The 27,259-nt window shown below is 40.6% G+C and overlaps 6 protein-coding genes across 6 annotated transcripts; 2 read left to right on the plus strand and 4 right to left on the minus strand.

The window, feature by feature from the left end:
- Nucleotides 1–256: 256 nt before the first annotated feature.
- PKNH_0711900 (pseudouridylate synthase, putative) lies at nucleotides 257–2,644 on the plus strand (the record flags this gene model as incomplete). Its single annotated transcript, XM_002258375.1, has 1 exon — nucleotides 257–2,644. One exon carries the CDS (start codon nucleotides 257–259, stop codon nucleotides 2,642–2,644), a length of 2,388 nt encoding a protein of 795 aa, XP_002258411.1.
- Nucleotides 2,645–3,218: 574 nt separating this feature from the next.
- PKNH_0712000 (conserved Plasmodium protein, unknown function) lies at nucleotides 3,219–6,344 on the minus strand (the record flags this gene model as incomplete). Its single annotated transcript, XM_002258376.1, has 1 exon — nucleotides 3,219–6,344. One exon carries the CDS (start codon nucleotides 6,342–6,344, stop codon nucleotides 3,219–3,221), a length of 3,126 nt encoding a protein of 1,041 aa, XP_002258412.1.
- Nucleotides 6,345–9,100: 2,756 nt separating this feature from the next.
- On the minus strand, nucleotides 9,101–10,783 carry PKNH_0712100 (phospholipid or glycerol acyltransferase, putative; the record flags this gene model as incomplete). The annotated part of the gene is made up of 4 exons (XM_002258377.1): nucleotides 9,101–9,391; nucleotides 9,539–10,113; nucleotides 10,242–10,299; nucleotides 10,448–10,783. The coding sequence occupies 4 exons, from the start codon at nucleotides 10,781–10,783 to the stop codon at nucleotides 9,101–9,103; spliced, it is 1,260 nt and encodes a 419-aa protein (XP_002258413.1).
- Nucleotides 10,784–13,658: 2,875 nt separating this feature from the next.
- Nucleotides 13,659–15,956, minus strand: PKNH_0712200 (met-10+ like protein, putative; the record flags this gene model as incomplete). Its single annotated transcript, XM_002258378.1, has 2 exons — nucleotides 13,659–13,724; nucleotides 13,926–15,956. The coding sequence occupies 2 exons, from the start codon at nucleotides 15,954–15,956 to the stop codon at nucleotides 13,659–13,661; spliced, it is 2,097 nt and encodes a 698-aa protein (XP_002258414.1).
- A 2,764-nt stretch (nucleotides 15,957–18,720) lies between these two features.
- On the plus strand, nucleotides 18,721–20,762 carry PKNH_0712300 (uncharacterized protein; the record flags this gene model as incomplete). The annotated part of the gene is made up of 6 exons (XM_002258379.1): nucleotides 18,721–18,772; nucleotides 19,099–19,211; nucleotides 19,340–19,453; nucleotides 19,864–19,953; nucleotides 20,112–20,272; nucleotides 20,543–20,762. 6 exons carry the CDS (start codon nucleotides 18,721–18,723, stop codon nucleotides 20,760–20,762), a joined length of 750 nt encoding a protein of 249 aa, XP_002258415.1.
- A 796-nt stretch (nucleotides 20,763–21,558) lies between these two features.
- Nucleotides 21,559–26,673, minus strand: PKNH_0712400 (conserved Plasmodium protein, unknown function; the record flags this gene model as incomplete). Its single annotated transcript, XM_002258380.1, has 2 exons — nucleotides 21,559–24,501; nucleotides 24,640–26,673. 2 exons carry the CDS (start codon nucleotides 26,671–26,673, stop codon nucleotides 21,559–21,561), a joined length of 4,977 nt encoding a protein of 1,658 aa, XP_002258416.1.
- Nucleotides 26,674–27,259: the final 586 nt, after the last annotated feature.

Raw genomic sequence — 27,259 nt, forward strand, 5'->3', positions numbered from 1 at the left:
GAGTCTCCAGTGCGCCGTGCCTACTCTCACCAATTTGTAAAAAATACTGATCACGTTACACCAAGGTGCGCGATAAATGCAAATTCCTTTATTTCATTTTTGACGTTGTAGCGAAGTGAGTACTACTGCTCTTCCCTAGTGTAGGGACACTTACCCTGGGGGGAGGCGGTCTAGCTATTTCGTATTAACTAGGCGGCGCAGTGGAAACGAAGCTGACCCTCCACATACCTCCCGCAAGAAGACGGAACCATATATAATGCTCCTGTATGGGCTTCTCCCCCTGATACTAATAACACTAGCATACTCATTTAAAGTGATGAGAATAGTTATCCCGAACACGAGCGGATTGAATGTTGTAGATAGCAACTTCGAGCCAAAGTACTTCACAAAAAATAAGTTACGTTTTGTTAGTCCCTATGTATACACATATAAACTCTACACGAAAAAAAGATGGATAGGAAAAAGAATTTCAGATGTTTTAACCTCCGAATTCTGTGCTTACGATTTAAGCTACATCAAGGAATCTATAAGAAAAGGTTACATAAAGGTAAACAAGGAAAATGTGTCGTGTGATTACCTCCTGAAAAGCAACGACCTAATCCAACATAAGCTCCTGTTATTCGAGAAGCCAGTCATATGTAACAAAATATTAATTCTTTACGAAGATCAAAATTTCATTTGCGTGTACAAGTCTGCTAGTATGCCTACCCACCCGGTTGGCTTCTATCAGTATAACTCTCTTCTGCGAATTCTGCAAAACTATATCAGCTCCACTTTACGGAAGGAACAACTCTCTGGAGAGGAGAACATCGGACAGACAAACCCAAAGGATGAACAGACAGAACGGAACGAAGGGGATGTCATCAAAATCAGCTTCAATTATAAGGAAGCCACCATTAAAGACAACCCAGGGGTGGAATCCCCTTCTCCTCAGAATGAAGAACCCCAACAAGGGAAGGAACAGAATGGAGACAACGGCATAGATTTGGGGGAGAGACAAATAGAAGGACATGCAGATGATGTGGTAGAAAACGCGAAGAAGAGAAAGCAAGAAAAAATATTTCTAGATGATAATAAGTGCCTGAACAAGTCAGGTGAAAATCGTAAAAAAGTAGCCACAAATTTAAGAGCCGAAAATATCAATGGGGATGATTATCTTACCAACGAGAGAGATTTAAACGAGACCATATATACATTAAACAACGTAAGGAGCGTGCCACCATGTAGCATCGAGTCTTCAGAGGAGGGAAAAAAGCAGAACGAAGAAAAGGCCAACACAGACAAGTCGGCAAAACCACCTGTAGAGCCCATATCGGAAAATGTGCAACGCCGGGTTAAACAACACAAGTCTTATAACAACGAAAGGAAAGATAAGCAGGAAAAAGACGACTCCTACATTTACACATTGCACAGACTGGACAAGCTAACTTCAGGCATTGTGATGTTTGGGAAAAATAAAAACTTCTCCACGTTCTTCTCACAGAACATCTCAAATAATAGCATAAAGAAATCTTACATTACGAGAGTGGAGGGAGATTTCCGTATCCTCATTAGAACACTCTTGGATGAGAAAAAGGTGATTGACGACATGGACAACAAAACTCTGAACGAGTTAGTAGAAGATTATTGTTCTGTTGGTAAGGACGATTCACCTCTCCCACTCAACGGGGGAAACTCGTTTAAAAACGATATTTTCCTACACAGAAATAGTTACTGCGAGGAGGGGGCCCTCAGTGGGCAAGGCGACATGGATACGTTGTCGTCCATCATTCGCGAAAAGAGGAACTACCTTCTGGATGAATTTGACGTGGAGAAATTCGAATTGGGATGTGAACAAAGAGGAAACGACGGAGACGTAAGCGGAGGGCACGGACATTGCAATCGCTCTGGTGAAGAGGACAACCCCCTCCGACAACACTTCGTGGTCGACTTCGGATACATGTACTGCGAAAATAAAAAACTGCTTAAGTACGTTTTTACAAAGTACTCAGAGAAGAATCGCCAAATCGCGGAGGAGTATTGCCTGAAACCGAGCATCACTCGATTTATGTTTCTGGCGTACAACCCCGAGTTGAACGAATCACTCGTCTTGTGTCAACCCATAACGGGAAGGACCCATCAGATAAGGGCCCACCTGAAAAGCTTGTCCTTCCCAATATCAAACGACCCTCAGTACAACGATAATTTTGCCAAGGAGTACATGGACAAGTCAGTTTATTTGCACTTTCATGAGGGGGACCAGTCGCAGGAAGGAACCGCGCTCAGCCAAGATACAAATGGAACAGCAAGTGACACACATGATGAGCTAACCTCTGCACCGATTGCCAAAACAAATTCGGAAAAGGAAGACAACCTTGAAAAATATACCCACTTTCCTCTCATCCCATTCGTAAACACATCCTTCCATTGGCTCTACGACGAGAAAATCGACTTGAACGACACATACAACGAAGCAGATTTGAATAATTACTTTTTTAAAAAAATTAGCAACATCACTTATCACAGCTCTGGTATATTTTTGCACTCCTTTCGATACACATGGGAAAATGTGTTTGATGTTTTTACGCTTCTTCCAAAGTGGTGTTCCTTGTTTCACCTTCCCAAGGGCCTACTCACCTTTCTGCTATATGGCTCTCTGTCGTAACACATTTTTTTCAAAATCATGTGCACCACCAAATATGCTCCTAACTGTCATTTTCCTTCCCCTCAATTGAAAAACATTTGGAACATCGGGGAGAAGCCTATTATTAACGTTGACACGAACACGCACATGCGGTGTGCTCATTGTAACAGCGAAGTGACACCCATCTCCAGGATGGATTTCTCAAATAGGTTCAAAAGTATCCGTAAATGTGTAGTAGCCAAATCGGCAAGATGAACGCATGGGGTAATGTTTTCAAAAAAATATGAACAAGTCAGATAATTTTTACCTAAAACTGCTTCGCAAAAAAAAAAAAAAAAAAAAAAAAAAAAAAAAAAAAAAAATTAATAACAACAGGGGCACATACGCGACTTTTAGCGGGTGCCCAAAAGGCCGAATCATTACATGCGGCTCCAAGGGTGTGTACACTCTAAATGGAAAAACAGACAAAACAATGTTGAAGAGGTACGCCCTCAAGCGACTACTTGAAAAGGGAAAAATCATCCGAGAGGGAAAATCATAATTATTGCCTCAGCTAACCGAACGGTCGCATTTTCCTAAGGCTGATCTGATGGCCTCACTTCAAGCTGTGCCGAATCAGTCCCCGACACACGTAAGCCGAGTCTACCGCGCCACTTGTCAACTCGTCGGAAGAGTACCCCCTCTTGGTGTCCATGTCGTGACATAAAAATAGAGAACTGTTGTCTGAGACACTAGTAATGCTTTCCTTATTTTCTCTGAATGGTCTTTTGCCTGATCTTGGCCTACACCCCTTCGTTCCTTTTCTGTTCCTCCTAGGGATGTCATTCGATTGGGCAATCTGTGAAGTCTCTCGTGGAGAGTACACCAACATTCTACCACCACGTTCATCAGACGAGTAGTACCCCTCCTCCTCTCGATAGGTTGTCCCACCATCTGCGGTGACAACTTCATTATGGTTAGGAAATCTACCCACACCCTGGGCAACCATACACCTAACACTCTCCAAGAGGTTCCTATTTTTCTCATGCAGGTAGGCTATGTCCTCCTTCAACTTCCTCATTTTGCTCTTATCCTTTTTAATTTTATCCTCCGCATTGCTTAACAGTTCCGTTTTCTTTGCGCATTCCTCCTTCAGTTCGCGAACATGTTTATCATTCAAACTCTCCTTGGATATTTTATTCTCCAGCTCCTTCGTTAACAATTCGAGGATCTCCGCCAGATATTTTATGTCGCCGTTTGTCTTGGTAATTTTTTCTAGTACAACTTTTTTGAAATTATCAAATGCTACATCTTTCCTGATGAGAGAAATTTCTTCCTGCAATTTATTTTTTTCTTCCTTCTCTACGACAAAGGTTTCCATAAGTTCCTGCAGTTCAGTGTTTAAATTTCTTATTTTCGATTCGTTTTCCTGTTCTGAATTTCTTCTTTCACTATCCTTTTTTTCTATGATGGAGAGCTTTTCCGTGACGGTACTTTTCAAGTTTTTATTCTCTTCTCTCTCTTTTTTCAATTTCTCTTGGGCTATTTCCAATTCATTCTCAAGGAGGGTAACTTTTTTCCTCAGTTTACTCTTCACTTGAAAATATTTCTTTTCCTTTTTGTAGAATTCTTTTTCTCTTTGTATGAATTTCTCCTTCTCTTCTTTCAAAAAATCTGCTAATGGGGCTGCGTTATTCTTCATATCCTGTTGCAATTTTTCAAGTTCATTTTTGTAGAAATTCCTATCTCTCTCCAGTTGGCTCTGCTTGTCTAACATGTGAATGTACAGCCCTCGTAGTCGGTTGGTTTCTACGAACTCCATGTTGTACGACTCTGCCTCTACATCATAATTTAGCTCGTCGTTCCTTACAATATTTTTCATTTTTTTCTTTTTTATGTCGTCGATTATTCTCGTCAGCTCGTACTTCTTCCTGAAATTTTCCTCCCTCATGTTTTTTAAATTCTCTTCCAGAAAATTGATTCTCTTATTCGCCTCCTTCTTGGTTCGTTCTCTCCTTCTGCGCGGCACAAGTTCGTTTCCTCCAGATTCACAATCCACATGGTCATCGCGGGGTTCACCCTTTGTCGTCCTCCCAAAGTGGAGGCTCCTCACCAAGTCGATATCCCCGATGTGTAGCTTCTCCACCCCGCATATCTTTCCCCCCCTTCTCAAAAATGAAAAATGCACCAACTGTTTGCGCGTTCTCTGTTCGGATGAAGTGGCATCCATGCTACCGACCACACCATCGACGCCTTCATAAATGATTTCAAAATCGTAGACACGAGCACACGACTTGGCTCCCTTCTTCTTGACCTCAAAACTACCATGCCCCTTTTTGTTTATTCTGATGAGGTACTTTTTTCTCCCCATTTGGTTACTCAATTGGGTTTTCTCCCCCCCAGGCCCTCTCCATGCTGATGCGTCGGAAGAAGATGAGGAAAGAGAGTCAAATGAACCAGACTGATCACGTTCTTCCCATGATACACCATTCGATCGATTTCTCCCCTTCCTTGTGTACACATTTTTGCAAGTTTTATTTATCGACGGGGGGATAGGTTTAACTGAAATATTCGGGCTACCTTTTTCGATGTGCTCTTTCAAAACTTCCACGTCTGTATGCTTATTCTCCAGATGGGCTGGTTCCTCACGTGAAGATTTTCTCAAAATGGAAATTTTACTTTTCCCATTTGTGGTGCTCCGTGTAGGTATGTCCACTGCTCCTTCCTTCATCTTCCTATCACGGTTAACGGGGAACGACGTGGTAACCCCTCCCGTGTTGCTAAAACATTTTCTCATCGAATTGAACTTTTGCGCGGAAGAATTACCACGATTATTTATACTCCTGCACTTCTCCTGTTTTTTAAAAAATGGACTTGTGAGAGAGGAACTTTTTGAAAGGACTCTCTCTTCCGTGAGAGACTTCCAATTTAAGGGGCTTCCCTTTTCGGACATGTGTCTATTTAGTGAAGAGCTTTTAGCAAAGTTTTCTCTTCTCATTGGAGCATTAGATGTACACGCCGATGGCATACTTGTTTCATCCAAATCGCTCACCTGTTCGCAGCTGAATTTTATCCCTAACCCTAACGATGCCACGGTGGAAGAGCGGTCCCCGGATGAAGCATTCCCATCATCATTGCCATTCTCATCATCGCTATTACCACTATCATTGTCACTCGTTTTGCCAGATGGAAACATAGCCCCCTCCTCTATGTTCTGGATCCCGTTGAACAAGTGTTCTCCTCCCCCGAGGATAGAATTCCTCAGCTGAAACATCAAGTCGGAAAACAAGTCTTGCGATTTATCATCACTCAACTTTTCTACCTCACTTATCTGCAGTAAACGCAACATGTCCTGCAGTGCACTTCTCTTCTGGCACAAATATTTCAAACGTTCACTTGCACTATCTTCTTTGCTTAAGTCCGCCTTGCCAATACCTTCAATCAAATTTGCAATTCCGCCATTTCTACTCATTACATCAGAGTAATAAGAACCGTAAGGTACATTGCTTTTCCTTTTATCCAACAAGAACATTACGTATTTTGTCAAAAAGGCACTTAATTGTTTTAAGTTCTGTTCCTTGCTTCTTTCTGTTTTTTTTTTCACATGATCGGAACAATTATTCGTCTTACTCACACTTAACTCATTTTGTAAAAATAGAATGTCGTCATTCAGCGCCACGATTTCGTTACTCAGCTGAGTGCTGACATTGTGCACTAGGGAGAGTAATAATGACTTTGTCATTTTTTTGTAAAAGTTGACAAGAAATGGACGAGTGCAGTTATTTTCACTCAAGTGGAAAAACGGTCAGATGGAGAAAACAGTCCTCATCCAGTATACACACAACATTGGATAGATTCTCCCCATGTGTATATTTGCCACATAGAGGGGCATTTCATTCCCCCCTATGACAGAAATAAAATTCTATAATATGAGAAAAAAAAAAAAAAAAAAAAAAGTGCATAAACAAAATGGACTTCGTGTTTGGTGTTCTATCAACGCTGAGCAGTTAACACACCATCAACTCAGGGGCACTAATAGGACATACTCCGAATAGAAGTAAAATAAATTTAGCATTCGTGAAAATTCTTCAAAGGTGACGAACCTTAATTAATTGGTCATGGTGAAGTGGGCAACCAAAGGAACGCACCTAGAAGGTACGCAGGTCGTGTGCATTCACCATGGGGGGGTTATAAAATTTCCTATTTCCGCCACGAAAGGTTGCGCGTTAAAAAAAAAAAAAAAAGTTAAATAAATTAAAGAGATATTCACACAAATTGGTGAGTAAAATTTCCGCGAATTAGTTTATCAGGGAAATTGAGATTAACAAAAGTGTTAATTTATAAACAGTTAAATGTGTAAGATATAGGCTTCCATTTGTGTAGAGTAAATGGTGACATTTTCCCCCCAAGTATACTACACAGGGTGAGTTGCACGTTGCATTGGTGAATCACGTGCGGTGAAAAAAAAAACAAATGGCACAAAATGAGTGTTTTTTTTTTTTTTTTTTTTTTTTTTTCCTTTTTTGGGACAAAGGCAATGTTACGAAAGCCATGTAGGGGTGTAACTCACCGCTGTTGGTGGCGACAAAACAATGTCAAGTGAAATTTTTCATAATTGTAAGCATTTTGCAAAGAAGTAGGCCTTATGAATGTTCACGTTGTGTTAAAAAAAAATTGGGAAAAATTAATTTTTTTTGCAAATTAGCTCTTTTCGAGCATGTTCCTTCTGACGAATTGTCCCTTTTCCTTTTCTTTTTTTTTCATAACACGAAGGTGCAAGCAGTTGTTAAAGGGCCAGTGAAAACGCCTGTGTGTGCACGCATGTCTTAATTGTGTAAACGAATTAGCATGTAAATGGGGGAAGTTCCATTTCGGAAAAAAGGCAACGTTGATTTTTCGAGTCTTTGTAGAGCGCATATTTGACGCAAATGTGTGTTATAGCGTAACCTTGGTTTAATTCGCGGCAAAGTCAAAGGAAGCTGTATAATTATGCAAATTGCGCAAAATGAAGCAAGCGAACACACAAATAGGAAAACAGTTCACTGAAATTGGCCTACAAAGGACGCTTGTTGTGCATGTAGCAAAAATGGCTGGTGGTTAAAAGAAGAATTTTTTTTTTTTTTTTTTTTTTGAACAATAGGGCTAAACCCATTAAAAAACGAATTTTTTTTTTTTTTTTTTTATGAACGAGTCAGAAAAATTAAAACGAGATTCATATGTTGCATTTTTCCCTGTAATGAATTTCCAAATGGCTGATAAAAAAGCATTAAAAAGGTTGCTACTACCGTTTTGCCATTTTGGCTAGTTCTATTTTTTTTTTTTTTCCTACTTTTGAGATGAATGTGTATAATTGGGGCCTTTTTATCTGAACGGTGCAGGTAAATGGTGCGTGTGTAGCAAATACACACAACGTCAGGTTGTTGTTAAACCGCTGCAAGCGCGAAAAGGAGAAAGAACAAATATATATATAAGCGTGAGTTAAGTAAACTTACATTGCGCATCCAAGGCGCATTCGAAAAGCTCAAAAGAAGCGGTCTTCTTTCCACCAATAATGGAATTTCGTCGTAAATGACCGTTGTAAATTTCACAGTCACCTGTAACCATGGGGGGGAATTTCTTAAAAAAGACGCCCCTATACTGATAATCATCGTTTTCTCAAGCGGTGCATAGACCAAACTTTGCAAAAAAAGGCGAACAGGAAAAAAAAAAAAAAAAAAAAAAAAAAAAAAAATGCTCTCTCTATATTAAAGAATATTAAAAAGCAGTTTTACTTGAATTAATGAAAAATTAAATGATAATTTTTTTCCATTATGAAGTTTTAATAATCATTCCTTCTTCTCATTTTATTCCATTCTCTCTTTGGAATAAAATGAACTATATGAAAATAACCGAAGCAATAAAAAGGAATTATACAAAAAATTAATGCCAAAATGGGGAAGAGGAATTATGCAGGAAAAAAAGGAAGCAAAGCAAATTTTTATTAAAATTTAAGTATTTAAAATAAAATAAAATCACTAAAAAAACATAAATGGAAAATGACAAAAAGTCCATAATGCGGGTTTCCTTTTTACTTTTTTTTTTTTTTTTTTTTAAAAAAAAACAAAAACTAAAACATGACGACGATGATATGCGCATGACTATCATCAGGCAGACCACACCATGCTGGGGGCTATCAAACGGATGACTTCCCAAAGGATGATCATCATGCAAATTGCTATCATGCGGAGGGCCGCCATGAAGGTGCAAGTACTAACTGCTCTTGTTGTTGTTGTTCTTCTTCTTCTTATGTGTGATATTGCTGATTTGCTGTAGCGGCTGCTACGGATGAAGCTATTATAATTGTCATATTACTGTCGTTGTCAGGGGAACATTGTACAAGCTAAAAGGTGGCACTGAAAACACTCATGATCGAATATAATAAACTGGAAAATCGGGCATGCGGGGGGAGGTAGGTGCGGTAGGTGGACAACACTATTCTCTTCTCTTCATTTCGTAAAATTATTTTTTTTCACTTCGATTTTTTTCCTTAATTATATACTTGGTGGCTATGTTGCCCAGGGCGGCTTGAAAAAACTCCAGTTTTATACGTAGTGATCCTGGCCAGTCGTTATAGTCGTCTATATTTTGGGGCGCCCTGGGGTTGTACTTTTTCATACTTTGGAACATGATTTTGGACACTTCGTCATGGAAATGATTTATGCGTTCTTCCTCCGTCATTTTTGGAAATTTCTTTTGGTCTGGTGGGTAGATCTTAGGGAGCCAGTACGTTTTGAGGGAAATGCTTTGGTACTGCGGGGGGAGGAAACGGGCGGATTAAATTGAGCGGATTAAATTGAGCGGATTAAATTCGGCGCATTATTTAAGCGGATAAGGAGTACCACTACGTTTGTACCGCCATGACGCACTGTTACAATGCGCCAACGGAAGGGCACTCACATTAGACACAATCAGGATGAACCACCAGGTGAAGGGCAGAATGTCGTAGGCGGGGTTAAAAAAGTCGTAGTCGTATACGAGCAGAACGGGGGTAATGGGGAGGAGAGAAAAAAAGGCCCCTTTCTTTTGTTCAATTATTTGCATCCCATTGGATGTGGTTCCTTCAGAAAATATAACAAAAGATGGAAAATTATTCTTTTTCTCTTCTACAAGGAGTTGTCTTTCCTTAATGCTTTCCAAGGCAATTTTTCGATCCTCTGATTTTTCTCTGTATACGAATACACACCTTAAGCATATAACGCTAAGTCCAACAATGAAATCGTTACGCAGGGATTTCTTCGCAACAAAACTGCAAGCATGTTCACTTATAAAATAAAAGGGGTCTAGGGCAGACACGTGATTCGCAACGATATTTTTTGGCCAGTCCATATCACACAGGTAGTTGCTTTCTATTTCATTAATACCGAAGAGCCATAAGGAGGCTCTGCAAATGAACTTGAGAAATTTTAAGTAAACTTTTACAATTCCATTTTCTTGGTCTTCCTTGTTCTTTCCCATGAAAAATGAGAACAGGACTGCGGGGGTGGGGGAGGAAAAAAAAAAGTGAAAAGGCCAAAAATATATGTCCATACGGTCACAACAGTGTAGCACTTCAACTGAGCTGTGCTTCATCTGCCCAGTGTATCTACCCCTGCATACTTACAACAAACGAGAATATTAGTGAGAGATAGTATGATTAGGGCTATTGTTTTCCAAGGGGCCTATTGGAGAAGGGGAAATAAAATTCGGTGTGCAACCTTAGAGACTATTGCGCAACGTTGCACTCTGTGTATGTGAAATAGAGCTTTTTTTTTTTTTTTTTTTAGCACATATTTCCATAGTGCTTCTTCTGACGGTTTGAATCATTACCATAAAGATTGCACCATAGAGTAATTTCATGAAGTTCATGTTCACCAAGTCCAACCTCTCGAAGGAGGAGTAGGGGTGTATATTCTTCTTGTTGCCATTATTTTTATACGACTGTATTTCTTCAACAGGATAATTTTTCAAATCGAATTTTTTCAAATTACAAAATACAGCAATGGCGTAAATTGTCAACAAACTAACATAAAATGTGGCCATACAAAAATAAATATGATATATGTCCCATGTCCATTTTTCGTTAAAAACTTTAGGAATGAATATTTTTAAATGAAGCGCAAAAATAATGTATGCCACGATGTGATACACAAACTTCTTTATCATTTTTTTCTCCCCCTTGACGTTTTCGTTGTGATTTCCACCTTGGCTCTTCTGGTTGCTGCGTTTTTCAACGCTCTGTTTGTCGCTTCCGCTGTTTTCGCGGTGTTCCCGTCGGATCTCCAGGTCTTCCCCTGGGGTCCCTCGCTCGGATGATGAGTGAACTTCTGCTGAGTCCACCTTTTCCCTCTTCACTACGGGGGGATCCACTTTCGGAGGATTTACTTTCGGAGGTTTTACTTTCGGAGGATTTACTTTGGGAGGAGTCACTTGGGGCGGATTCGTCTTGACAAATTTTTGGGTGACTGCTTCGTCCTCTTCCACCACTGCTACTGGGCCTCCTTGCGATCGCGCAGTGGGATGGAGTGTATAAAATACGTGGTGAATGTTTTTTTCGCACACAATTTCGTAACTGCGTGTGCACTTTGCGTGGGAACACCAACGCCGATTGTTATGTGGCAAAGCAGGGGTTAAGTTGAGTTGGATATTTCCACTTGGTATTGATAATTCTCATATGAGATATGTCGTGGAAGCGGTACGCTCAGCGCAGTTACAGCCTTGTTAGGACGAACGCCTTCACGCAAATGTAGTCCCGCGTGTCGTCCTGTAGGGAATGCACATGTGCCGCTGTATATATCCCCTGGGGGAAATATCGAATGTTAAACTATGTGTGGAAAAAAAAAAAAAAAAAATCTGCAACTAAAGAGAGGGAAAATGCTGGAAAATGCAGGTAAAAAGAAGGTAAAAAAAAAAAAAAAAAAAAAAAAACCTGGCGATTTTCCCCTCTTTTACTGTGTTACAACGCGTTATCACGTGTCATTATGCATCAAAAGGCAATAAATGTACCACGGCATGATATATTATACAGTACAGCATAGCGCAGCACAACACACATCACTGCATAGTATGATAAAATACAAGATAGTTAGGTATCATATACAATGCAGGATATTTTAGTGTAGCCTCGTATAATGCGGCGTTATATAATAATGATGTGCATCGATGGCGTTGTTAACCTATGGGTCATGTAGCGCTAACATTTTCGTGATGGCGAATTTGTACAGGGAAAATTGTTCAAATTTGATAATGACGCGTTATCATATATTCGTATCATATATACCCTGCAGGTTAAAAACATAAGAAGATTTTCATAAAATTGGCATTACATAACACGGCGGAGTAATATATATATATAATAATGTACAATATATATATATATCAAAATAGCTCGCCATAAAAAAAAGTGCAATGGAAGGCAAAACTTGGTGGAACAGTGAGAAAATTATTCAATAAGGGAAGAAAAATATTTTCTCTCAAAAAATCGTAAATGCAAAAAGGAAAAAAAAAAAAAAAAAAAAAAAAGAAAGAAACATATAAATCAGCCTGCAATTCTTTTTTTTTGTTCTCTCTCCAATGTTATATATCATCACAGAGTCATAAAGAAAAAATTATTCTCACCTAACCGGGGGTGAGTGCCTGCTGAAAGTTGGGTGGAACATATCTCATATATTTGTGCCATACGCTTTTTTATCGTAAACCACCCTAGGCATATTTTAACTCATTAAGCGTATGTACGTTATATATATTGCAAATGGGCGGTAATGGGTACCAGTTGGGGGTTGTTTTCATATTGCATCATACGGTACTTTTTTTTTTTTTTTTTTTTTTTTTTTTTTTATAGTGTGTCCCCACCGCAACCACAAAATGTAGCTTAGCTTGGGTCAAAGATGTCCCCCTTTTTTTTTTTTTTTTTTTTTTTTTTCTTTTTGCATTGCTATATTATTTTTTTCACTTTTGCCTAGGGTGGGAAATTTTATTTACAAAACCTGTTAATACAGTTGGCACAGAATTTACAATTTTTTTTTATCTAAAAAGGGGAATTGCGGTGAGTATAAAAAGAACGTGCATATTCCTCCCATCGCAAAAGTGTAATTCCGTTTTACAACGGTTGTATGTGTGAAATGGGCGCATTTGAATTTAGCCTACGTGGAAAGCAACGTAAAATTTATCCAAGGAAGGAATAACGGGTAGCCAATTTTGTTTTATGACAACCCCTGTTTTGTTGCATTTTAAACTTATCTTCTCCTCAAAAGGAAGAGAGGAGGATTTTTTTTTTTTTTTTTACAGCATAGATAAGCTGTCCTTTTGTTTATACCAACATAGTATATTGATAACGCAGCATGATGGCTCGAATTGGCGCCTTCCACTCTTTGTGGAAAAGCACCTTTCCAATGAAAGAACTAACTGCATGTATATGAGGTGTTCACAGGGTGATACCCATCTACTGGGGCTTCACTGCTCAATTATTCCTTCCTTTGCGTAACCCCCAAGAGACATGCCCAGATTAGCAATAAATGGAGATATATTTTGTCGGGGAAAAGACCTACAAGGAGGACGATTCGCTGCGCCGTCACATTTTGCCTTCTAGAGGGAGAGTTATTCTGTACATAAAAATTATTAAAAAGCAAAAAGTTGGATAACGGATTGAGGAGACAAATAAAGACACGCACATGTAATACTATCATGGGTGTATATACAGACGACCACGTAAAAGGTGTACCTTTTATAAGGTATGCCTCCTCTCGTGACATGCACATCGTTTAGGTTAAGTGTTAAATTCAGATTTGTAGAAAAAAAAAATTACAAAAAAAAGGGAACTTCATTATCAGTGTACATTTTAAATGGTCGAAGCGCACACCTGCGTTATGCACTCCCCTCAAAAAAAGAGAAAAAAAGTTAACATGAAAGAGAAATTTGCGCGTGTTCATTTCTGCAATGTAGAACGATGTTCTCAATGCTAATGGGACAGTCGACACAATTCTCTTTGATACGTACTTCCCCTGTGCTTTCCTTTTTTTTTCCGATGAAACTGCACGCCCTGCTAAAAAACGTCCTTCAGGTTGAACTCCGCTACGTACATAAGCTTGCTGGGGGAAACCTTCCTAATCTGCGAAGGGGAAAAAAAGGAGGATATGGAGTATGGGGTGGTGCCACGTCGGCATGAACAATGCCAGTGGAAACCATGTCGGTCGTAACCATGTCGGTGGTCATCCTGTTGGTGGTAATCATGTCAGTCGTAACCATGTCAGTCGTAACCATGTCAGTTGGGTGATGCAAAACGGAACTGAACCCACTTGGATGGACTCACCTCGGTAATCTTCATCTCCCGGGGCAAACCCCCCAACTGCATCCGTATATTTCTCTCGGCGTCCTCGTAAAAGAGCTCAGGTTTGGAGAAGAAGTAGCAGTGAATAAAAACGTTCCTCATTTGGTCTCTCCGGCATTTTCCCTGGAAATCCTTCTGATCGGTACTGTACGTATCTAGGAGTTCCCGAAAGATATCCAAAAATTCGAAGGCCGTTTGTGGCAAATTCATGAGCACATGAATATCTCCGTAGATGCCCAGATTTATGTCTACTTGATGCGTTACATCTCTGGGTGCATCTTCTTTCGTCTTCTCCGAATCATTGTTGGTTCTCTCAACTGATTGAATATTCTCCTCCCCGTGATGGGTGGCTGCTAACCCCAGGGGGCGTTCCTCTAATGGGTCATTTGTATCCGCATGCCTAAGTTTCTTTTTCTTGTCAATGGTGGCGTTCGCAGTGATATCATCATCCACATGACCAACTCGATCACTTTCCCGTTTCTTCCTTTTTCCCGTATCAACGTTATTTTGATCCGGAGAGTTGATAAAATCGAGGGAAATGTTTTTCCAATTCTGCTCACTCAACTGCATGGATAAAGTAGTTTTGTCACTTGAGAAGATATCCAGGCCAAGGAGCATTTGGACAAAAGCCCTGGCGTCTAAATTATACGTTAGGATACTTTTCCTTTTATTCAATTTAATATTAACGTTCATAAAATTATAAGCATGCGAATTAATATCGTTGGAAAAACAAAGGCATTTTTTTTTACTCAGGTGTAGACTGAATATACCAACGCCAGCAAAGAGATCCACAATTATGGAGTTGTTCTCCACAAGATCATATATTCGATCTCTTTCTTTTTTTAATTTTGAATTCCAATAAATTAATTCATAATTTAATTTTACTTTAATATCATTTTCCTTCAAGGTTGTCAGATAGTTTTTTTCTCCTGCGAGTAATTCTATGTTGAAAGTTCTGTGGAGATTTTTTAAAGTATCCATTTTATTGATAACTGTTTTTATGCTTTTATTTTTATCAAGGATAATTTCAGCAATTACTTTTTTGTAATTTTCAAAACGTTCGCAGAAATTTAGATGAGCTATATGACCGATCATTTCGTATTTGTGGATGACTTCACTTTCTGTGGGGAATATCTTCCTCAGTATTTCCGAGGTATTCATATTGTCGTAACCAAACTGCAACTGAATGATACTTATTTGGATGCCTTCCTTTTTTATAATTCGAAAGAGTTCTTCCAGGGGGGGCCACTGTCCATCCAAAGGGCCTTTGGGGGTTTTTCCCTCGTTGCGCTGCACAGAATCGTGTGCAGTGGAATCGTCTTCCATAGCAACGCCCTCCACAGTAACGTTCCCTGCATCCCCTTCCTCCAAGTGCATGTCGAGCCCCTCCATGATTTCCTTCCCTTCCCGTTGCATCAACTCCTGCAGGGCTTTGTTGAACCGTGCGTTCAGCGGGATTAGCCTGCAGTCCTCCAGCGCTGCGTCCCTCTTCTGGTCCATCTGCTGGTCCATCTGCTGGTCCGTCTGCTGGTCCATCTGCTGGTCCATCTGCTGGTCCGTCTGCTGGGCGACCACTTGATCACTCACATCGTGGTTCACTTTTCCATCCGCTTTACTGTCCGCCTTGCCGCCGACATGGGTGCCTCCCCCGCCCAACCTCTCCACGTATGAATGGATAAAGCGCAGCACTTCCCCATTATATTGCCCCGTCTCCATGAGGTTCCCTTCGTACTCCCTAAGCTTCAAAACAGAAGGGAACCGAAAGACGTTTAGGAAATAAAATTTCGCTTCCTTATTTTTCAATACATCATTTACCTTATATTTGTTGACCACCAAACAATGCGTCCTCTTCTCATTCTTCACCCTATCCTTCACGTCAGATAGAGTTTTTATATCAACAGCGTTCCGCATGATTACAAAGCCCAGTGTGGGTTTCCCTTTTTTGCTCAGCGAAATGACGTGCTCAAGGCATAGGGAAAGTAGGGGATACAGAAGAAGGAATCCATAAAACATCAACTGGGAATGTTAAAAGAGGGAAAGCCCCATGTATATGTACTGCTAAACAAGAACGGAACCCACCTGTAGATATGTTGACGTGTGACTCAAAAAGGAAGCTCGCGTTTTTGCAAAGCTAAGCATGGGGAATCAGCAAAAATTGCATACTTAGCGCTTCATGTCAGTAGGAGATAATTTTTTTTTTTTTTTTTTTTTTTTTTTTTTTTTTTTTTTTTTCAGAGGAGAAAACACATTTAACGGTGCAACTTTTAACCTTCGTCACGTTCTGTTGATGAAACATTAGCTCCAGTTGGATTTCCCCAGCTGATGGTCAAAACAGTTAGAACGTCATTTTGTGTGCTCCGGAAAGAAAGTCTCCAAATGGCACTCAAAAAAAGAAAATAATAAAGGTAGCGGAACGGTGTCACATGCAGGTGAAGAAGCTTGAATTCAACATTTTTTTTTTTTTTTCTTTTTTTTTTTTTTTTTTTGTCCCGAATTGTAATAACGCCGTTAGATGTATACTGCAGGGGGGAAGAGTATATAACTCCCCCCATTGGAAAAATACCTTCAGACTTTTGTCCACACGTTAGCAGGAGAAAACCGCATGGGCACAGAAAAGGGTGGCACCTCCTTTACAGCATGTTTTCATTCACGGGTACAAGTAGCGTCCCAAAAGGTTGTTCTTCCCGCGCACCCCACGGTATGCTATACACTTGGTTAAAAAAAGAAAAAAATTACAAACAATACACTCTTTTCGCATGCAAAGAAAATAGCGTTTTTTTTTTCCCCCCCTCAGAAAATAGCGGCCATTTCTGCATGCAAAGTGCATTTGCAGTATGCTGGCGAATGGTATATAAACAGTGAAAAAGAAAAAAAAAAAAAAAAAGACGCGTTTTTGGTGTTCTATGGAATGATCATTATTTGAAGTATTTTTAAATTTCATCACTTCGCCTTTCGTACAGACGGAAGTATATATCCCCAACATAGACATCACATGTAGGGGTTAAGAAGAGCGACAACTGGATATTCACCTGAATTAATGCTACGTATCCACCATACAGAGAATAATATGATTACAAATGTGAGTACGCATATGTGCGCATAAAAATGTGTTTTGTAACTAGCGCATATTTCATGTACACACAAGCGCGCGCATACTCTGCCTGGACAATTCCTTCTTCCTCTATGAATTACGTGTATTTTGCTGTGCACATGTTGTGCTTTTCTGATTTATATTTATTTATTTATTATTTTTTTTTTTTTCACAATTGAAAAAGTTGTGCCTTCATATCTTCCAGTACGTGGCATTCGGTCTACCATTTTTTTTTTCATTTTAAATTCTACGTGTCCATCGGGGTATAAGCGTGCAAGTACATGCGTATGTGAGGGGAAGTGACCCATGCGCCTGTGCATACGACTGCGTATACGATTACGCATACGACTGTGCTTATGACTGTACATACGAGTGAAAACGGGAAAGACACCCCTGCATGGCATGGATTTAGATAGAGGACCAGCTGCCCCCCCTGCACATTTTGCAGCACCACCTTAGCATAGCGTTTTTCGTTTTAAAAAAATACAACATACTTTTTGTTCATGCATTGCGAATGAAGTTATTTTAATTTCATTTTTTTCTTTTTTTTTTTTTTTGTTTTCACTCCCGACTCATTCTATTAATCACTTGCATAGCGGCGGCAACTGCGGCATGAACGCTTTCGTTTCGCAGTCCACATTTTTTTTTTTTTTTTTTTTTTTTTTTTTTTTGCAATTATTTGCCAGCGCTGCATACACTGACATACACACGGGGGCTTCCCACACGTGAAGAAAAAAAAAAAAAAAAAAAAAAAAAAAAATGACCGCTTAACTTAGCGGAACAACACCTAGCCAAGAATAACAAACGGAAAAGAAATCCGAACAAACGTTTTTGTAGTCATGGCTGCAAATGACTGATATGCTGCTACTGAGTTTTGTACACACGAGTGCTCATTTTTGGTGAATGTGCACGATACGGCGAGGTAGGAAGACGAAGGACACTGCAAAATAAACTAATACCGGGCAAAGACATAACACTGTGGCACACCTATTGATCTATCTGCCTATGAGTGTTGTCCGTCGTTGCGTAGGATTCATTATCCCCTTCGCCAATCCGTTCACGTATCGTTTTGTTAAGCTCATCCGTTTGTTTCTCCCCCTCCACACACTGTCCATTTATTGCCTTCTTTTACCCTGACGTGGCTTTCCTTTTTTTTTTTTTTTTTTTTTTTTTTTTTTGTACTCCCCACATTATATCCTTTTACTTCGTGTGCCTATTCATCTCTCTGCAAACTAGTGCTACTTCTCTGCGTAAAGAGAAAAAGGAGAACGCTATTCTGAGAGTGCACTCCGCTTCATCATAAAGGGACCCCAATTTGTCCAGGTGTACACGGATATATATGCATACATGAATACGCTGGTGGCCCCCTTGCCCTACAAATTTGTAAAAATTCGTTGCCTCAGTTTTGCAACCCCTTTTGCAGTGGAACTGTTTCACACGGCAGTACGAACAAGACAGATACAAGTACACACGCGTAATACACCTTGGCGTGGCCGCACGCACCTACCATCACCACTCCAACATCAACCTCCCACCACTCCTACACAATCCACATATATAATTTCCCCCATATTCTACAGCGTTTCAACATTTTGAACCCTCCTTCTTGCGACTTCTTTTTTTTTTTTTTTTTTTTCTCTCTTTTGCATTACCCCCTTAAAACTGTCCAAGAAAATTTACACCAAAATGACGAACGCGGGGACGACAGACCTAAGTTGGCTGCCCTCAGATGCAGATGGTTATTAACTACCTGGGGCATTCTTATTTGCCTGATGAGTGTATTGAGAGGAGTGCAAATATCACTTGGCTCCTCTAGGGGCGTGAGAACCTGTGTCCCTTCATTTTCACCCCGCGTATAAGTTATGAAAAACTTCATGCATTTTATGTGTGGTAGCTGTCTGTGTACATACGGGAGGAGACAATATCATCTCACACGTTTACCCCCCGATAAGGTTTACAGATGTAACCAATGGGGATAGAGAACCCATTCATGTTTACTTTCTTCCTTTTTCTTTATTTTCTTCTCCCCCTTTTCCTGCTTACCTCTTTCTCCCGCCCCAACAGAACAACTCGCCTTAGGATTTAAAATTGTCACCAACGCATACAAGACTAGGGTTACTTCCCAGGAGGCAGAAATCAGATCTCTGAAAGGACAACTCACGGAAAAACTGGAACAAGTAATTTCTGCATCCTCAGTATTAGACTAGTTTTCATGGTATATCTTGTGGGTCTTCCTTCCCCTATAGTAAATAAATGGAGCATTCATTAATTTACTCCCATTTGATTACTTTCACCCCCCTTTTAGCTCTCGTCGATACAAAAAAAATATAGCAACCTGGAGGTTCAACTAATCGAATCAACACAAAGAGGAAACCAACTGGCCGACGAAAACAAGCAGTTAATTACAACCATTAAGAAGGTAAAATGAGGGAGAAAAATACACCTTTTCCTGCTAAATGGGATAAACAAACCGCATATAAGGCTTAACATGTGTACCTATATATATGTGGTGCCCCCGGGGTGCGTTTGTATGTGGAGGAATTTCTATCCGGGGGGATATATCCACACATGGCAACTTAAAAAAGGGGACACGCCTGTAAATGAAATAGAATGGCAGACACACCATCTGACAGTTAAACTTTCACCGTGATTACAATAAAAATAAAATACGTTGCAATTGTTTTCCACGATGGGAGGAAGAGGAATATTTTTTTTTTTTTTTTTTTTTACAAACGAGTTCCAAAATAGGAGTAACCATTTTATGGCTAGCTCGAACAGTATTGACTAGCTGTATATTTTTTTTTTTTTTTTTTTTTTTTTTTTTCACAGCTGAATAGAGACATAGATCGACTGGAGAATCTTAAAAAGGCAGTCCTCAATTCTATCCAGGAGGAACATGATGTGGAGGATGCACATAAGGTAAGTTCAAAAATAACATGTGTAGACTTGTGCATTTTGCGTGAATTCACATTTTGACTGTGCGGTTGTGTACGCCTCTGATATGTGCTTATCGTTGGAAGAGAATCCCCACTAGAGGCACACTTCTCTTCCCCCCTCCCCCTAACGCACACTCGCAGTACTATTCCGCGGACGACATGCTACAAACCACTGCCCCGAGAACGATGCTCGAAATCAATGGCAATGAGGATTCCTGTCAAACACTAATTAACAAAATTGTTAATTCGGACGCGCACAACATTATCAACGGGAGCTTCAACTCGCCTTACCTGGGAGCAGGGTAACCTCAAGGGAGATGCTAAAAAGTGGAGGATTGGGAAGTTGTCGAATCATGGAGAGAGAACAAAGGAGTTACGCATTCGGGAAGGAGGGAGTCGTGGGTGTGTGTCTCCCCCTCCAAGTTCGCATTCGTTACCACATGGATACGAATTGCAAAGGAGGCATTGTGTGCGCGTCATGTGCAAATCACCCTAGGGTTGTGTCTATTCGATGAACCCAGTAGTAAATATTCAGTTGTCCCTCCCCATTTTTGATTGCCCTCATTTTGCAGATCATCAGGCGAGAAGAACACAGACGGCAGGGCCTTCTTCCGCAACGCAAGAAGCAGACTGACGTACGAGCAGTTTAACCATTTCTTGTCGAACATCAAAAAGTTAAACAACCATCAGCAGAAAAGAGAGGAGACGTTAAAAAAGGCACAAGCGATATTTGGTGAGGCGAACTCCGATTTATACGAAGAATTTAAAGTCCTCATTTCTAAACATTCTTAGGGGAGTTTTTTTGTGTGAAGCATTTCTTTAGAATGTGGCTCCAACGTTTATCTTTTTATCTCCCTCTTTTTTTCGCTGTTTTATTTTATTTTATTTTATTTATTTTTTTTTTGCCATTTGTTTCCTCCTAATTTTTGTTTTGTATTTCCCCCTACGTGGCGGCGTCTTCCTTCATCACTTGTCCCCCTTGATTGATTGCCGCAAATCTTCTTTAAGTTCCGCCTAATTATTTCTCTAACCTTAACAAGTGGAGTGAAATAGGATACCTGTTCAGGTACTTCTTTGCCGCCTTTTGCACCCAAACTTTTTGCCATTACGTAACAAAACTGTTTTTGTAATTTGTCTCCCTAGACGAATATAGCACTTGTCTAATTTTGCCTTCTCTGGAATGACTAAAAGGAGAGAGGAAACCCAGCATAGATGTGCATAGATGAAAACAAACCTCTTTTCACCTCCCCCATGGTTGAACTGGTTCATTTGCGAGAATCTTCCCGTGCGTTGAACATGGGGACTGCTCATCCGTAGGCATGACCCGGTACGGTCCATTGTAGAAAAGGTTTTTTCAAAAGGAGGGTTCAACAAAAATTATCAAATAGTCAAATTATGAAGCCATAAAAAAATATAAAACTGCCTAATGTAAGGCATCCCTAGACAATTCCAGTGCGACACACCTATGACGGATGATATCGCTTAACCTGCTTGCGGGAGCACAAAAAAAAAAAAAAAAAAAAAAAAAAAAATCAACAAACGAACGAAGGATGATAGAAAAATTGAATAATCTCAATGAGTGATGAAACTATTTCTTCCTGAGCAACCTACTTAAGACACCCCTGTCCCCGACACTCTTCCTCTGTGACGTGCTTTCGCAGGAGTCCCTTTTTAGCACAGCTCCGCCTGTTTGAGACAGCCCCAATGCTTCATTGAGGGATTCATTGAAGGCTTCATTCTTGGGGTCGAAACTATCCGCGCTCTTTTTATTGTCCCAAGGATGCCCCCCTTTCTGATAGATGTAATTGACTATTTCGTTTGCTGCACTCCGTGAATGCGCCTCGATTGGAGGGATGCCTGTCCATGTGGCACTTTCATTCCGTTCATTTGATTTCGCAGAAGTTGTACATAGTCTATTGTGCTCCTCGTGCAACATGGTGGGACACAACTTTTCTGTGTTCATGACAGGCTTTGTCAAATGGGTGGGCACATATAAGGTAGTTCCCGAATTAGGTGCATCTGAGGTGATTAGTCTACACCCAATCTTATCCATCCGATTGCCCCCCATCAACATGCTTAAGGAATACGATGAGTGAGCAGTGCCTTTCCCCTGGTTACTCTCTCCATTTTCTCCTTCATTAGGCGGAGAATTGATATTTTCACATTTCGGAATTTTTTCTTTTTCTCGCGAATTTCCTCTACCCACAGGATGATAACTTGTACCACTTGTACTGAACATATTGTTGTTCACATCATGTAGATTGAATTCATTTGTGTGAGGGTTATGTGGCATTACGACTGGGGTCATTCTTTCCCCCTCTGCATTTGTCTTCTGCGACCCTCCTTCGTCATACTGTTCACCTACCTTACTTAAGATATTGCCCTTCCTTATATCACCCCCATTCTCAGACATCTGAAAAAAGTGCGCGTTTGTGTTATCATATGAAGTTCCTGAAATGTTACTCCTATCGTGCACATTGCTTTGTAAGGTTACACCCCTATGGTTGCCATCCCCGTATGTATAATGCACCATGATGCTCTCTCGTATGTCTCTATCGTTATGGAGGGCGTTTCCATTTTGTGCGTTTTGAAAAGGTGCATAATTCTTGTCCCCTTCGAATGCTTCTTCTTCCTCAGCATAAACAGGGCAAAAATGTTTACTCTCCCTTCTGGAGCAATCTTTGTTTAATACATTTTTTAAGGATGTGTTTTTTTTTTTTTCTCCTCCTACTCCTGTGGGTGTATGTTCATTCGATATATGTGTTACGTTTTTGCGTAAAGTCAGGTGAATGAATTTATCCTTGTTTTTTTTGTAAGTTTCGTAGTTTTTTAAGATTTCCTCGTTGATGGACTCTCCATGAAGATTATTGGTAGGTTCTCTTTGTTCGTTTGCTTCGCTTCTACCGACGTGATTTGTTATATTCCCATCCTGAACATCCCACTTGGATGACTCATCGATGGCACCACCGAGGCCTTTCCGAACATGGCCATTCATCCCTTTTGAAGTATCTATCCTGTTCTTACCTTTCCTCTCATGGGGCTCATCCTCTGGTGGAAGATCCTCCCCATTAGCAATTTGCGTCTCTTCCACGGGGAATGCATGCATTTTGCCTGCACACTTGGGGTCATACCTTAGTTCGACATTTTTGTATCCTCCATGATGTCCCATTAGATTTCCTTCCATTTGCGTGACCATCCCCGATGCGTTCTCCCCCTGACAAATGTACACCCCCTTTGTGTGACCATCCTGCCGATTATTTTCAGCGTTCGCATAAATATCTTCTGTGAAGTTACTCCGTTTTTTCCGATCATTTAGACCCCTTTCCACCTGCTCATAATTTCCCCCTGAGAGAATTCCTTCCTCCCGATTAGCACAAAGAACACTTCTATTCAGATGGTGCATGAACGACCCTGACAAGGAAAGGGGCTCGCTTTTTGCCCCCCCCTGTGAATCCATGTGAGATTCTTCCCAGTCCTGCATAAATATAGAATACAAATCGTCCTCTTTAATTTTTTCAATTACTTTTTCCTCTTTAGTAATGTCACTTATAATTTTCTTGTATTTTGTTTCGTCGAAATTTTCCAGGTCTCTTCGGATTTTGTCACCGATGTGTACGGGTTCGTCCCTACTTGGGGGTATACACTGGCGATCTCTGTATTGTGTGTTCGGCTGCCCATTTGGTTCCGATTTCTTATGTTCACCTTCTTTCACGTTACCCATTTCAAGGACAGCGATCTTCCCTTTTGTGCCTCCGCCTCGATGTGGGCGCCTGCTCCTGGGCATCCTAATATCCACAGAATTATCACTAAAGCAACAGGAGTTTAACTTAACATCTTTGTATTCGTTCTGCTCGTAGTTCCTTCCATATGAATCTCTTCTCCTGTTGTTATGTGTGTTGCCATACGCTTTCTTTATTTTCCCCCTCTGAAGTAGTTTCCTCCTGTGCTTCTTTGTAGAATGATCTGGAACTTTCTTCACCGGGGCGAGCATGGCATACATTTCGTCCTCATATAAATGTTCGCTCCTTTCGGTGTATGATTCGCTACCCACATTGATGCCTTCTCCACTTTCAACGCTGCTATCTCCTTCGCTTTCCATTTCTCCGTCTAGAGAATCCGCGGGAGAAATATTAAGGCACCATTTCCCATTACGACGATACTTCCCCCCGTCAAGTAAGTTCACTCCATGGTTATATCGAAAAATAGCGTTTTTCATTTTTCCATTTTGAGAAACCAACCGTTTGTTCTTTCTCCTCTCCTTGGTAAGTGCCATATTCAGTTCGAAAATCTTGTTCTTTAATTCTTTCTCTGTGTATTCATACATGTCCAATTTTTTTTTTAAACTTTTATTTTGCTCCTCCATTTCTTCATTTCTGGTGATTAACTTATTTTTGACCGTTTCTTCTTTTTGTAGCAACTCCTTCAGTTCGTTTATTTCTTTTAATTTATTTTTCTCTTCCTGCTCGTGAAGGAGAAGTCTACTGTGCATTTCTTCCTTTAGTGCACTTCGAACTTGTTTAATTTCTTCATCCTGCGAAAATGAGTTGGAAGCATTCGAATTACGTACAGATTAGATACAACCGTTCGTGTGTAAATGCGGAGGAGGCTACGTATGTATAGTGGACAGTTCAGGTCGCTGGAGGGTACATCTCCATTGTTCCACTTTTACCTTATTATTCAACAGAAAATGTAACGTTTTGTTCTTTTGCAACTCTTCGGAGTAGAGATTTTTGTACCTCCTATACCGATTATATAACTTGCGCTCATCGTTCTCATTTTGATTGTCGTGATGATCATTCCTCTGGCGTGGTTTCCTTTTCCTTCTGTTACGGGATACCTTCCCCTCGTTGTCCACCGAGTGCGCTCTATTTTTGCCCTCTTTGGATTCACTTTCCCTGATCAGCAGTTGCTTCACTTTTCTGTGTCCCTTCTTTTTGCCCCCTCGGTCAGTCAGCCTGCTTGTTTTCATGTGTGTCAGGTCGGACAGGCATAACTCGTTCGAAAGGCACATACTGGAATTGGATCCGCACGAGGAGGTGCTACACGAATGGTGATTACCAGATTTGGAGAAGTTGGAACTGTCACTGCGAGAGGTGCTACTCTCCCCAAGGGAAGAAGAGCAGACTTCGCTCCTATTGCTATTTTTACTTCTCCCGATAATTCTTTTTTTCCTTTTCTTCTTTTTCTCTGTACGAATTTTTCCATCACTGTGGTGGGTCTCTGCACATGGCTCCTTCCCCCTCCTCTGTCGTTTCCCTTTCTCCCCTTGGGAAGCCTTCCAGTCAACTCCAATGCACCTCAATCGGTTGATTAAAAATGCCAACCTGTCACTTCTCTGGCAAAGGGAAGAATATACTTTTAGGAGGAGATGAAATATATATTCGGTAAAATTGAGAAAGCTTGTATGGATACTGATTTTAATTTTGGCGTGGATGATTTCTTGTTCCCTTTTCATTTGGTGAAAATGCTCTTCCCACTTTTTAATGGTATCTATAAGGGTTGTTCTGTCTTTGCTTAGGTTATTAATTTTTAGTTGTGTTTCCGTCATTTGGTGGGCCACCTCCTTAGTCACCTCCTGGGCTATCTGCTGTGCCCATCTCTGCTGCGCTGTCTTGTTTGCCCCCTCCACGTCCTTCTTTAGCTTTTCCAAAAAATGAGCCAAGTACAATTCGCTCGTTTGTTTTTCTATTTGAAGTTTTAATATTACCTGGAAAAGTTCATGGGCACCGTTCAGGGATGCCAATAGGGTATTGCACCTAGTGCAGAGGAGATTTTCCGTTTTGTTCATAAACGATTGTTGGATACCTAGCACAAAGAGACCCCCCCTTTTCTTAACTTCTTCAAATGTCTCCTTCTTTTTTTCCAGCAGTTCCTTTTGGAATGTGCTTACTGTGTATTCGAGGGAGAATAGCTCCTCTCCTTGGTTAACACTATTATTGGTTATCCCATTCACGATATCATCAATCATATAATTGCCAGTTTGGCCCACCACATCGGCTACTTCCCTCGTGCAATTTCCAACTGCAGGAATCTCCTCACTGTAATCCATCCTGATACATGAATTATCAGGATTTAACCAAGTCTCCTCTTCCATTACTGATTCTGCATTTATCTCGAGTGCAATATTGTATTCCATTGCTTCGCCTATGACAGGAATACACTCTAAGGTCTGCTCTACCAATTCTACATGCGCATCTGTGTTATGATTACCCGTTGTGCTAATGCAGCTAATGGAATTGAAACAATTTGGGGGTTCTGCTAGGGGATTTTCCACTGTGTTATTTTTCTCACTGTGGACCGTTGCAACGCTGATTATACTACAGTTTATGGAAGCGCTTTCCATTTTTTCCGCTGGGTGAGGGGCGCCCTCCTTGGCTTCCTCACTGTTCAGAGTATCATTTGTGTTGGTTATACGTGTGGTGTTTTCTGCGTTTTCACCGCTTGCCTCCTGGACAACCTCGCCTAAAGCACATATTGGGGATTCCCCCTTAGGGAAATCATTTGTCTCCGGAAAATTATCCCCCTCATGACTGCCCCCCACTTGGTTATGAGTGCTCCTCGGAGAAGGTACGTCCAAAATGGGAATGCACTTTTCCCCTTCGCCAAGCTCATTCTCATTTTGTTCATCACCTTCATTTTGTTCATTTCCCCCTTCTCCATCGGGGGGGGATACATTAGATTTGTCTATGTCATCATTATTCATTAGTTGAAGAAGGGGGAGTGCTTACACTGGGTCATGTCACTTTGTAAGGGGGATGAAGATTCCAAAATGAGAACGATAATAAGAAGTTCGTACGGTTACGTGGCAATTTAGTCCACCTTTCCGTTTTGTTTTATTTTTTCCCCCCTACCTTGAGGGGTATACAGACAAGCGCACTATCTCAGATGTGCAAATCTGTACACATGTATCCGCAGATTATTTTATTCTTTTTTTTTAAAAAAAATATTATGACATTATAAAAGCGATTCCTTCTTTTTTTTGTACCTCCTCTTGGGGGGTACGTGCACTTGGCGTTCACCGTGAGTTCGCCGTGCGTTTCCCTTGAACGCTGTTACTATTTAGTGTGGCTATATTTGCAAAGGTTCACTTTATTCTGTTTTTCGTGCTGAAGCTGATGAGGAATTTTGTGTCCGAAAAAGGCAACGAGCCTTATCTGTATCCTGGCCAGGGGCTCTTCTCTCCTTTCGGGATGCATTCCCTGGGCGCGCGGGCTCTTCGCAGTTGTGCAAGTTTAGGGAATTTTGCACTTTTGCCGATTTGCCTTTCGGGCGTTTCGCTGTTCCCTTTC

This window comes from Plasmodium knowlesi (genome assembly GCF_000006355.2).
Source record: "Plasmodium knowlesi strain H genome assembly, chromosome: 7".
NCBI lineage: Eukaryota > Apicomplexa > Aconoidasida > Haemosporida > Plasmodiidae > Plasmodium > Plasmodium knowlesi.